Source organism: Pristiophorus japonicus, chromosome 14 (assembly GCF_044704955.1).
Source record: "Pristiophorus japonicus isolate sPriJap1 chromosome 14, sPriJap1.hap1, whole genome shotgun sequence".
In the NCBI taxonomy this organism is placed as follows: domain Eukaryota; kingdom Metazoa; phylum Chordata; class Chondrichthyes; family Pristiophoridae; genus Pristiophorus; species Pristiophorus japonicus.
The window spans coordinates 40,497,395-40,510,485 of NC_091990.1; the positions used below are offsets into that span (position 1 = coordinate 40,497,395).

Sequence of the window (13,091 nt, forward strand, 5' to 3'; positions counted from 1 at the left end):
AGGGGACCAAGGCTGGGAACTCACCATCCAAGGGTATTCAGCATTTAGGAAGGATAGACAGAAAGGAAAAGGAGGCGGGGTGGCGTTGTTGGTTAAAGATGAAATCAATGCAATTGTAAGGAAGGACATTAGCCTGGATGATGTGGAATCGCTATGGGTGGAGCTGCGGAATACCAAAGGGCTGACCACCAAATAGTAGTAGTGAGGTTGGGGACAGCATCAAGCAAGAAATAAGGGATGTGTGCAATAAAGGTACAGCAGTAATCATGGGCGACTTTAATCTACACATTGATTGGGCTAACCTAACTGGTAGCAATGCGGTGGAGGAGGATTTCCTGGAGTGCATTAGGGATGGTTTTCTAGACCAATATGTCGAGGAACCAACCAGGGAGCTGGCCATTCTAGACTGGGTATTGTGTAACGAGAAGGGACTAATTAGCAATCTTGCTGTGCGAGGCCCCTTGGGGAAAAGTGACCATAATATGGTAGAATTCCTTATTATGATGGAGAGTGACAAAGTTAATTCGGAAACTAGGGTCCTGAACTTAAGGAAAGGTAACTTCGACGGTATGAGGCTAGAATAGACTGGCAAACGATACTAAAAGGGTTGACGGTGGATAAGCAATGGCAAACATTTAAAGATCACATGGATGAACTTCAGCAAATGTACATTCCTGTCTGGAGTAAAAATAAAATTGGGAAGGTGGCTCAACCATGGCTAACAAAGGAAATTAAGGATAGTGTTAAAGCCAAGGAAGAGGCATATAAATTGGTTAGAAAAAGCAACAAACCTGAGGACTGGGAGAAATTTAGAATTCAACAGAGGAGGACTAAGGGTTTAATTAAGAGGGGGAAAATAGAGTACGAGAGGAAGCTTGCAGGGAATATAAAAACTGACTGCAAAAGCTTCTATAAATATGTGAAGAGAAAAAGATTAGTAAAGACAAACATAGGTCCCTTGCAGTCGGATTCAGCTGAAATTATAATGGGGAACAAAGAAATGGCAGACCAACTGAACCAATACTTCGGTTCTGTCTTCACGAAGGAAGATACAAATAACCTTCCGAAGGTACTAGGGGACAGTGGGTCTAGTGAGAAGGAGGAACTGAAGGATATCCTTATTAAGTGGGAAATTGTATTAGGGAAATTAATGGGAGTGAAGGCTGATAAATCCCTGGGTCCTGATCGTCTGCATCCCAGAGTGCTCAAGGAAGTGGCCCTAGAAATAGTGGATGCATTGGTGATCATTTTCCAACAGTCTATCAACTCTGGATCAGTTCCCATGGACTGGAGGGTAGCTAATGTAACACCACTTTTTAAAAAAGGAGGGAGAGAGAAAACGGATAATTATAGACTGGTTAGCTTGACATCAGTAGTGAGGAAAATGTTGAAATCGATCATGAAGGACGAAATAGCAGCGTATTTGGAAAGCGGTGACAGGATCGGACCAAGTCAGCATGGATTTATGAAAGGGAAATCATGCTTGACGAATCTTCTAGAATTTTTTGAGGATGTAACTAGTAGAGTGGACAAGGGAGAACCAGTGGATGTGGTGTATTTGGACTTTCAGAAGGCTTTTGACAAGGTACCGCACAAGAGATTGTTGTGCAAAGTCAATGCACATGGTATTGGGGGTAATATACTGACGTGGATAGGAAACTGGTTGGCAGACAGGAAGCAGAGAGTCGGGATAAACGGGTCCTTTTCAGAATGGCAGGCAGTGACTAGTGGAGTATTGCAGGGCTCAGTGTTGGGACCCCAGCTCTTTACAATATACATTAACGATTTGGATGAAGGAAGAGAGTATAGTAAGGACGTATCAGTAATATCTCAAAGTTTGCAGATGACACTAAACTGGGTGGCGGTATGAGCTGTGAAGAGGATGCTAAGAGGCTGCAGGGTGATTTGGACAGGTTCGGTGAGTGGGCAAATGCATGGCAGATGCAGTATAATGTGGATACATGTGAGGTTATCCATTTTGGGGGCAAAAACATGAAGGCAGAATATTATCTGAATGGCGGCAGACTAGGAAAAGGGGAGGTGCAACGAGATTTGGGTGTCATGGTTCATCAGTCACTGAAAGTGGGCACGCAGGTACAGCAGGCGGTGAAGGCGGCAAATGGCCTTCATAGCTAGGGGATTTGAATATGGAAGCAGGGAGGTCTTACTCCAGTTGTACAGGGCCTTAGTGAGGCCTCACCTGGAATATTGTGTTCAGTTTTGGAAGGACATTCTTGCTATTGAGGGAGTGCAGTGAAGGTTCACCAGACTGATTCCAGGGATGGCTGGGCTGTCATATGAGGAGAGACTGGATCAACTGGGCCTTTATTCACTGGAGTTTAGAAGGATGAGAGGGGATCTCATAGAAACATATAAGATTCTGACGGGACTGGACAGGTTAGATGCGGAAAGAATGTTCCCGAAGTTGGGGAAGTCCAGAACCAGGGGACATAGTCTTAGGATAAGGGGTAGGCCATTTATGACTGAGATGAGGAGAAACTTCTTCACTCAGAGAGTTGTTAACCTGTGGAATTCCCTGCCGCAGAGAATTGTTCACTGGAGATATTCAAGAGGGAGTTAGATATGGCTCTTACGCTTAAAGGGATCAAGGGGTATGGAGAGAAAGTAGGAAAGGGGTACTGAAGGAATGATCAGCCATGATCTTATTGAATGGCGGTGCAGGCTCGAAGGGCCGAATGGCCTACTCCTGCACCTATTTTTCTATGTTTCTATCACGTGTGGCTATAACAGGAGCTTGGGCCGAGAAATTGGTTAAGTGCCAGAAACCAGCTTCCCCTTGAAGCCATCTCAGAAAACTAAAATTTCCAGTCCATTTCGTTGTTGTTTTAATCCACTTGGGATAAGAATTTCTCTGACCATAATGTGTAGCAACTTAAATATATTCATGAAGATTTCCTCATTCCAGGAATGTGACTGGTGCACACTTGCTTTTAAACTATTTTGACAACTTCACCACAAATAGCGCAAAAGGAAATCTTCTCAGATGTATTTACAATGTCACAACACGCAGCGACCAGATGAATCCTCCACCTTTGTTGTTTTTAAAAGGAAAAATTGGGATTGGAAGGAGCCATGGGAACAGCTCCACTGAGGAAGAAGTTTGCCCAAATCGCGACAAAGGTTTCACTTGCAGCATATTCAACAATGATACTTCATGTGCTTATGTGCGACAGTTGGTGTTAAAAAGGGAAACTTGCAATTTGGGCCATTTTCAAAATCAAACTCTTATAAATCACTAAAAGCAAAAAACTGCAGATGCTGGAAATCTGAAACAAAAACAGGCAGCATCTGTAGAGCTAACAGGTGAGTAAATGTTTCAGGTATAGGCACTTCGTTTTCAGGATCAGTTCATGTAAATCTTTACCAATGATGCCTTCCCACTCCCACTGTCACCTTAGGAATCCCCCCAGGATCCATCCTTAACATAAGAAATAGCAGCAGCAATAGGCCTTACAGCCCCTCGAGCCTGCTCCGCCATTCAATAAGATCATGGCAGAACTTCTACATTTTCTCCACTTTCCCACCCTATCCCCAGAGCTCTTGATTCCATTAGTGCCAAAGAATCTATCGATCTCAGTCTTGAATATACTCAATGACAGAGCATCCACAACTCTCTGGGTAGAGAATTATAAAAATTCACAACCCTCTGAATAAAGACATTTCTCCTCATCTGAGTCCTAAACAGCCGACCCCTTATCCTGAGACTCTGATCCCTAGTTCTAGACTCTCCAGCCAAGAAACAGCCTCTCAGCATCTACCCTGTCAAGCCCTCTAAGAATTTTATACGATACAATATCACCTCTCATTCTTCTAAAGACCAGAGAATATAAGTCCTGTAATTTCTCCTGTCTCAGCCTCCAAAGAACCAATGCTTACTTTTGCTAGTCCCATCATTTTAACAAACTTGTACAAGCTCTTATAATCTGTTTTTATATTGCTTGTTAGTTTACTTTCGTATTCTATTTTCTCCCGTTATCAATTTTTTGGTCATCCTTTAATGGTTTCTAAAGCTCTCCCAACCCTTAGGCTTACTACTGTTCTTTGCAACATTATAAGCCTCTTATTTTAATTTAATACTATCCTTCACTTCTTTATTACCCATGGATGCTTCACTTTTCCCGTGGTGTTTTTTATTTCTCACTGGACTATATATTCGTTGAGAATTTTGGAATATTTTTTTAAATGTTTGCCACTGGTTAACGACCGTCATACCTTTTAATTTAATTTCCCAATCTACCTTAGCCCATTTCGCTCCTTGAACCTATGTAATTGGCTTTATTTAAGTTTTAAGTCTCTAGTTTCAGATTTAAGTATGTCACTCTCAAACTCAATGCGAAATTCTAACATATTATGATCACTCTTTCCCAGAGGATCCTTTACTATAAAATTACTAATTAACCTTGTCTCATTACACAATACAAGATCTAAAATAGCTTGTTCCACAATGCATTATTCTAGGAAACTGTCTCGAATGCATTCCATGAACTTGCCCTCCAGATTACCTTTGCCAATTTGATTTGTCCAGTCTATATGAAGATTAATGTCCCCATGATTATTGCATTACCTTTATTACGAGCTCCTATTATTTCTTGATTAATACTCTGACCAACGATATAGCTACTGTTAGGGGGCTTATAAATGAATCAAATCAGTGTTTTCTATCCCTTGTTATTTCTTATCTCCACCCATACTGATTCTACTTCCTGATCGGCTGACCCAAGATCCTTTCTCAATATTGTCCTTATGTTATCCTTTATTATCAGGGCTATCCCTCCCCCCTTTTCAATTCTGTCTGGCTTCTCAAAATGTCAAGTAGCCTGGAAAATTTGATTCCCAACTCCTCTACATTATCAGACCATGTGTCTGACATCCAGTCTTGGATAAGCTGCAATATCCGCCAAACTAAAACATTGGGAAGAAACATAGAAACATAGAAAATAGGTGCAGGAGTAGGCCATTCAGCCATTCGAGCCTGCACCACCATTCAACAAGATCATGGCTGATCACCCACCCCAGCACCTCCCCCCCACGCCCCCTCCACACCCCCCGACCCCCCCAGCCGCAAGGACCACATCCAACTCCCTCCCGAACACATCCAATGAACTGGCATCAACAACTCTCCGCGGCAGGGAACCCCACAGGCCAACAACTCCCTGAGTGAAGAAGTCTCTCCCCATCCCAGCCCCAAACAGCCCACCCCCATCCCAAGACCGTGCCCCCCACCCCCAGCTCCAGACCCACCCAACACCAGGAACATTCCCCCCGCACCCAACCCGCCCCATCCGAATCCTTCCCAAATGCCGAACACCCCCAGATGTCGAGCCCCCAGCCCCGGCCACCCCTGAGCCACGCCCCCGCGACGCCAACCACACCACATCCACCAACCGCCATCTACGCAGTCAACCCGTCCACCCCACTCTGAACCCTCCCCACACCGAGGCACAGAGCCCCCAGGCCCGCCCCTCCAACACAATTCGCCCCCCCCCAGACCTCCGCTGCAATGTGGCCCCTCCCGTTCCCCGCCCTGGGTTTCTCTGCCCCCCCCCACCTCCACCACTCTCCCCTCCATCCCCCGCCCCCGTCTCCCCTCAACTTCCCTCTGACTCCCCGCACAGGCTCCCATCTTGGGGGCGGTAACCTTCTGGGGCAGGGAATTTTAGCTCCCAGCGTGGAAGTCCTGCTCCCGACGCAGAATTGGCCTTACCACCCCTCAATGGAAATGGAGTGCAATTTCCCACACTCCACTTCCTTTAGGGGCAGTTACCGGGGCACAACTGGATGCTCCTGTGACAGTTTAAACTGGTGCTCTCCACTCTCCCATCCTGTGACAGTTTGAACTGGTTACTCCCACTCTCCCATCCTGTGACAGTTTGAACTGGTGCGCTCCACTCTCTCTCCTGTGACAGTTGGAACTGGTGCTCTCCACTCTCTCTCCTGTTCTCAAGACCAAAGCCATCATCCTTAGTTCCACACCCTTGCCACCAATTCCATTCTCCTCTGAGCCACTGTCTCAGGTTGAACCAGACTATTCATAATCCAAGCATCCTATATGACTCTAAGCTGAGCTTCTGACTCGATATCCTCTCCACCACAAAGGCCGCCTACTTCCTCTCTGTAACACTGCTTGCTGACGCCCCTGCTTCATTCAGTGCGTATGTCGCTACAAATCTCATCTGTGCCTTTTTCACCCTCAGACTCAATTATTCAAATACTCTCATTGTCACTTTCCCATCCTTCACCCTCTAGAGATTTTAGCAAATTCTATCCCGCACCAAGTCCGACTCATTCATTACCCCTGACCTTGGTGGTCTACATTATCTCACAGGCCCTTAAAGCCTTAAATTAAAAATTCTCGGGGTAGAAATTGCCCTCTGCCGGAAACGGGGCGCACCTACCGTTTTTGAAGTGTTCTGGCCGCTGCAATGGATGCGACGACCTATCCGATGAAACTCAGCTCCTCGGAGTTTTTTTCCCCAGCAGGGTGGAAGTGGATCATCATGGGGGCAGAAGTGGGAGTCGAGCGCAGTGGCCGTCACTAGCGGGGCAGAAGTGGGGGCGGGACAGTGTCCGCAGCTGTCAGTCATCAGCGCCACACGGATGACGTTATCTCGCTGGTGCGTCACAATATCTCTTCGATTCAGTTAAAGGAGAGAGCCACTGCAAACTCTAAATTCATTTTAGTTAGGTCCACTGGGACATCAGGGAGGGTTTTGGCCAGGCCAGCGGCCTGGCACTCAAAATGGGGCGCCGGCTGCAACAGTGCACCCTCCCCTTTAAGGCCGGCCGTCCTGCCACTTCATATAGAGCGCATTAACAGTAAAGGGTGTCGGGGACATCGGCCAGTGGTGGGGCAATTTTGGGTAAGGGGTAATTTCGGGTAAGGGGCAATTTTGCGAGAGGGTCCCCGCCAGACTGTAAAGGGTCGGCGCATGCATACCGCGGTCCTGGACACCGCTCCGCTCCTGAGGAAGGGCAATTTCTAAAATGGCGGCCCCTCCATGGAGAACTGGTGGCCATTCCGCACTGCCCATAGCCATCACTTTCCGGTGGTCAGAGGCCTTATCGAAAAGGGCAATTTCGGCACCGACATCTTTATGTTGAAATCCCTTCAAGATCTCGCCTTTCATGATCGCTCAAAAAGTTCTCTGATTCTGGCTTCTTGTGTATCTTCCGTCCCTTTGATCTACCGTTGGTAGCCATGCCTTCAGTTCCCCACATTCTAAACTTCCCTGCTTAATCCCCTCCACTTCTCCCTCCTCTGTTAAGACCTTCCTTAATAACCACTTCCTTTATCAAGCTTTTGGTGAACCTTCTAATGATCCCTTCTTGGCTTGGTATCCAATTTCTTCCTTTGCCTCTCTGAAGTGCCTTGAGGCATTTTTCTACATTGAAGATACAATATAAATGCAACTGGAAACAACATTGCATATATCATTTATAATGTATCCTGTATAACGCAATAGTAAGGAAGGACATTAACTTGGATGATGTGGAATCTTTATGAGTAGAGCTGCGAAACACCAAAGGGCAGAAAACATTAGTGGAAGTTGTGTACAGATAACCAAACAGTAATAGTGAGGTTGGGGATGGCATCAAACAGGAAATTAGGGATGCATGCAATAAAGATACAGCAGTCATCATGGGTGACTTTAATCTACATATAGATTGGGCTAACCAAACTGGTAGCAATACTGTGGAGGAGGATTTCCTGGAGTGTATAAGGGATGGTTTTCTAGACCAATATGTCGAGGAACCAACTAGAGAGCAGGCCATCCGAGACTGGGACTTGTGTAATGAGAGAGGATTAATTAGCAATCTTGTCATGCGAGGCCCTTGGGGAAGAGTGACCATAATATGGTAGAATTCTTCATTAAAATGGAGAGTGATACTGTTAATTCAGAGACTAGAGTCCTGAAATTAAAGAAAGGTAACTTCGATGGTATGAGACGTGAATTGGCTAAGATAGACTGGCGAATGATACTTAAAGGGTTGATGGTAGATAGGCAATGGCAGACATTTAAAAATCACATGGATGAACTACAACAATTGTACATCTCTGTCTGGCGTAAAAATAAAATGGGGAAGGTGGCTCAACCATGCCTAACAAAGGAAATTAGGAATAGTGTTAAATCCAAGGAAGAGGCATATAAATTGGCGAGAAAAAGTAGCAAACCTGAGGACTGGGAGAAATTTAGAATTCAGCAGAGGAGGACTAAGGATTTAATTAGGAGGGGGAAAATAGAGTATGAGAGTAAACTTACTGGGAACATAAAAACTGACTGCAAAAGCTTCTATAGATATGTGAAGAGAAAAAGATTAGTAAAGACTAATGTAGGTCTCTTGCAGTCAGAATCAGGTGAATTCATAATGGGGAACAGGAAATGGCAGGCAATTGAACAAATACTTTGGTTCTGTCTTCACTAATGAAGACACGAATAACCTCCCAAAAATACTAGGGGACCGAGGGTCTAGCGAGAAGGAGGAACTGAGGGAACTGAGAGAAATCCTTATTGGTCAGGAAATGGTATTAGGGAAATTGATGGGATTGAAGGCCGATAAATCCCCAGGGCCTGATAGTCTGCATCCCAGAGTACTTAAGGAAGTGGCCCTAGAAATAGTGGATGCATTGGTGGTCATTTTCCAACATTCCATGGACTCTGGATCAGTTCCTATGGATTGGAAGGTAGCTAATGTAACCCCATTTTTTAAAAAAGGAGGGAGAGAGAAAACAGAGAATTATAGACCGGTTAGCCTGACATCAGTAGTGGGGAAAATGCTGGAATCAATTATTAAAGATAGCAGCGCATTTGAAAAGCTGTGTTAGGATCGGTCCAAGTCAGCATGTATCTATGAAAGGGAAATCATGCTTGACAAATCTTCTAGAATTTTTTGAGGATGTTACTAGTAGAGTGGATAAGGGAGAACAAGTGGATGTGGTGTATTTGGACTTTCAAAAGGCTTTCGACAAGGTCCCACACAAGAGATTAGTGTGCAAAATTAATGCACATGGGATTGGGGGTAACGTATTGTCATGGATAAAGAACTGGTTGGCAGACAGGAAGCAAAGAGTGGGAATAAACGGGTCCTTTTCAGAATGGCAGGCAGTGACGAGTGGGGTACCGCAAGGTTCAGTGCTGGGACCCCAGCTATTTACAATATACATTAATGATTTAGACAAAGGAATTGAATGTAATATCTCCAAGTTTGCAGATGACACTAAGCTGGGTGGCAGTGTAAGCTGTGAGGAGGATGCTAAGAGGCTGCAGGGTGACTTGGGAAGGTTAGGTGAGTGGGCAAATGCATGGCAGATGCAGTATAATGTCGATAAATGTGAGGTTATCCACTTTGGTGGCAAAAACAGGATTATTATCTGAATGGTGACAGATTAATAAAAGGGGAGGTGCAACGAGACCTGGGTGTCATGGTACATCAGTCATTGAAAGTAGGCATGCAGGTACAGCAGGCAGTAAAGAAAACAAATGGCATGTTGGCCTTCATAGCGAGAGGATTTGAGTATAGGAGCAGGGTGGTCTTATTGCAGTTGAAAGGGCCTTGGTGAGGCCTCACCTTGAGTATTGTGTTCAGTTTTGGTATCCTAATCTGAGGAAGGACATTCCCTACTGCAGAGAGTTGTTGATGCCAGTTCATTGGATATATTCAAGAGGGAGTTAGATATGGCCCTTACGGCTAAAGGGATCAAGGGATATGGAGAGAAAGTAGGAAGGGGGTACTGAGGTGAATGATCAGCCATGATCTTATTGAATGGTGGTGCAGGCTCGAAGGGCCGAATGGCCTACTCCTGCACCTATTTCCTATGTTTCTATGTTTCTAGTTTCTTGCTATTGAGGGAGTGCAGCGAAGGTTCACCAGACTGGTTCCTGGGATGGCAGGACTGACATATGAAGAAAGACTGGATCGACTAGGCTTGTATTCACTGGAATTTAGAAGAATGAGAGGGGATCTCATAGAAGCATATAACATTCTAGGATTGGACAGGTTAGATGCAGGAAGAATGTTCCCGATGTTGGGGAAGTCCAGAACCAGGGATCACAGTCTAAGGATAAGGGGTAAGCCATATAGGACCGAGATGAGGAGAAACTTTTTCACCCAGAGAATTGTGAACCTGTGGAATTCTCTACCACAGAAAATTGTTGAGTCTTGTTCGTTGGATATATTCAAAAGGGAGTTAGATGTGGCCCTTACGGCTAAAGGGATCGTGGGTATGGAGAGAAGGCAGGAGTGGGGTACTGAAGTTGCATGATCAGCCATGATCATATTGAATGTTGGTGCAGGCTCGAAGGGCCGAATGGCCTGCTCCTGCACCTATTTTTTCTGTTTCTATATTAATGCAGGAAAGGGATATGAATATTTTCTCCTTTTTCATTATCCACACTGAGGTAAGCAACTTTTTGACTTTTTAGCTGATTCATTCATGCATATTTTCTAAATTGGAGTCTGGTGTATATGTGAATGTACTCGGAGTAAAGCACAATTTCCTTGGCCTCTCTTTGTCAATGAGAAGATAAAATGAATTTTACTGCACAATGCAGCATGTATGCAATATTTAAACAAATATATGCAACATTTAAGCTGTAAATTAAATGTAATTTGACTGCACACAGCAGTATGTATGCAATATTTAAGTAGTAAGTGATGAATTAATTCCACCTAATTTCATATCAATATAATTCCCTTTGTCAAGTCATAGAATTCAATAGGTCATTTTTTTTAATTGTATGTTTGATATACTGTGCATTTTGTCTGCTATGTTTATCTAATTCCACAGTGTAAAGGACCATTTTTCCACAGGCAAATACAGATTGATCAATCTATTTCAATATATTGATACTGGTGTGTCAGAACTTCGCAGGTCTGTTTGTTGGATGGTATCAAATATTCCACATTCCTCTAGATAGTGTCCCGTTGTGACAGGCCTGTTACTAATAAACATTGTTATCTCAGTACAGATAGTGTATCCTCTTTTGGGGCCAATGGGAAAGATAGTGTGCAGCTGTAAATAGGGGTGGTGGTGGTTGCTGATAATGGAATAGCTCCACAGATTTGCATCATAGAAAATATCTGTGTTTCATATGTATTTTTATGTTGCAACAGAATAGAAATCAATCCCTGAATTGTAATCTCACAACAACTATTCGAGATGATCCCACTGTGGCATTAATTGTAGGAAGGCCTCCAATTCTAGGTAGTAAATACCATTGTTTGAAAAGAAGAGATTCATGTTCGCTTCCGAACAGGAATTTCCATCCCGATTTGGTGTTACCCTATCCCACCTATGACATACAGTAGAGGTTCCTGAAGAATACATAAAATTCTCAAAAAATGGTGTGTCTGATTTAGTGCAGTATTCATAACTAGGAAGGTTCCAAAAGTCAAATCAGGTTGAGTACACCTCCATTCTTATGATAATGAAAACAAATTTGAGGGAAGTCATACAAGAAATGCAGAGCTGGAAAGCAATGCCTTCGAATGATGCCGAAAACATTCATGGTATTTGTGTGTTGATGAACCAGTTCGCTTCTAGCACTGACAATTATATTTTAACACCTACCTGAAGATAATGATAAGCCCTTTCTTGTGCCTTGGTATCCTGAAGCATTGAAGGTTTGTCTTGGTTCAAGCCCGAGCTCGGATAGGCCTCTCTGGCCTGGCTTACCGTCATGGTGGACCACACACTTCTTTTCATGTGGTGTGAGTCAGCCAATATTGGCATAGCCGCACATGCTAAACATTTCCCCTCGCTGCTGCTTTTTAAACTCTTCAGGGTCAGATCTCTGAAGGCACTTTCAATGGGTTCTGTACAGTACTGGGTGGCCGGTTCCATAGAGTGCCTACTGGCTCCAGCAGCCACCATATAACTGCTGTCACTGTCGAGGTTGTCATCTGAGCTCCACCAGCCAGTCATCTTAGCTCTGTGCTTAGAGTCAGATTTGCGCTCCTTGCTTTTGCTCCTTTTTGCTGACCTTGACTGGTGGTGGTGCTGATGGTGCTGGTGGTGTTGATGGTGGTGGTAGCTGTCCCCAGCTCTTCCCTCCATCTTAGTGCCGTTTATGTTTCCTTTTGAAGGGGCTTCCAGAGAGTGTGACTTGGCGAAAAGCTTCTGCACAGAGTGAACCAGGTGCCGAATTCGGCTGGGACTCTCACTTCGCTGCTCAGCCGAACTTGCCCGCTGGTACTGCAGTGTGTGGAACCCGTCGTGGTGCAGAGGCAACTGCTTCTCAAACTGGTCTAGCAGGTTGGCAGGGAGCCGATTGATCTTGCTGGCGGTGTGGGTGGCAGCCATGCAGTCATCGCAAGATTCGTACTGTGGGTTATGGTGCATCCTCGGAAACGTACTGCTGGAGGACATCTGCTCAGTCATGCTAATCGGTGCTGCAGCACATTCAGAGGGCATGGTACTCCTGGACAAGCAGTAGTGATGGTCCATCGAACAGGATTCTGTCGGACTAACCAAATACGATTGCCTAGGATCTTGACTGTGGTGTAAGTATTCATGGGAATTATCACAGTCCTCAGGCATACAGTGGCATGTGTGCACAGAAGAGTGCTGCGACTGGCTACGACTTCCATTGTATCCCTTCATTGTGTTAATACAGAACGGACTCCGTCTTCATTCTTTAGGATAGTGCTGAATAGCCGGCCTCGTCATCTGCAAAGAATCAAAAATACTAGCGATTTTAAAAAAAATGAGGAATGCAATTCTTGAATCTTCAGTAAAGCAGCCAAATTAAACTGACAGAAACACATCAAAACATTAAGCTATTGTAATCTTTGCAGTTTAACAAACAGATCTACAAATGGGATCTCAAGGGCCAGGTTTAATGAACAATTCTGCTGGAGTCCCCCCCCCCCGTCACCCCCGGCACCCCCAATAACTCAAGCTGGCATCAAACATAAGAGTTCAGGGGTCCCAACCTTATTTGAGACTTCCTGCTTGGCTGTGTAAAGGCTGGAGCCCCTGCCTCTTCCTTACGAGACCACAGATGCAGCGGGGCAGGGTCTGTGGTCGGGAGCTTTTACGTCCACTAGAACAAGTGGACAGAGCCTTGGTT

General features: G+C 44.8%; 1 protein-coding gene across 1 annotated transcript in view; it reads right to left on the reverse strand.

Moving 5' to 3' along the window:
* Positions 1-12,637, reverse strand: part of LOC139279381 (disks large-associated protein 2-like) — a 125,962-nt gene extending 113,325 nt beyond the window's left edge. Inside the window, exon 1 of the mRNA XM_070898506.1 lies at positions 11,591-12,637. Within this exon, the coding sequence (XP_070754607.1) occupies positions 11,591-12,622 (1,032 nt within the window). The 5' untranslated portion in view covers positions 12,623-12,637. The remainder of the gene's footprint in view (positions 1-11,590) is intronic.
* Between the last annotated feature and the right edge of the window lie 454 nt (positions 12,638-13,091).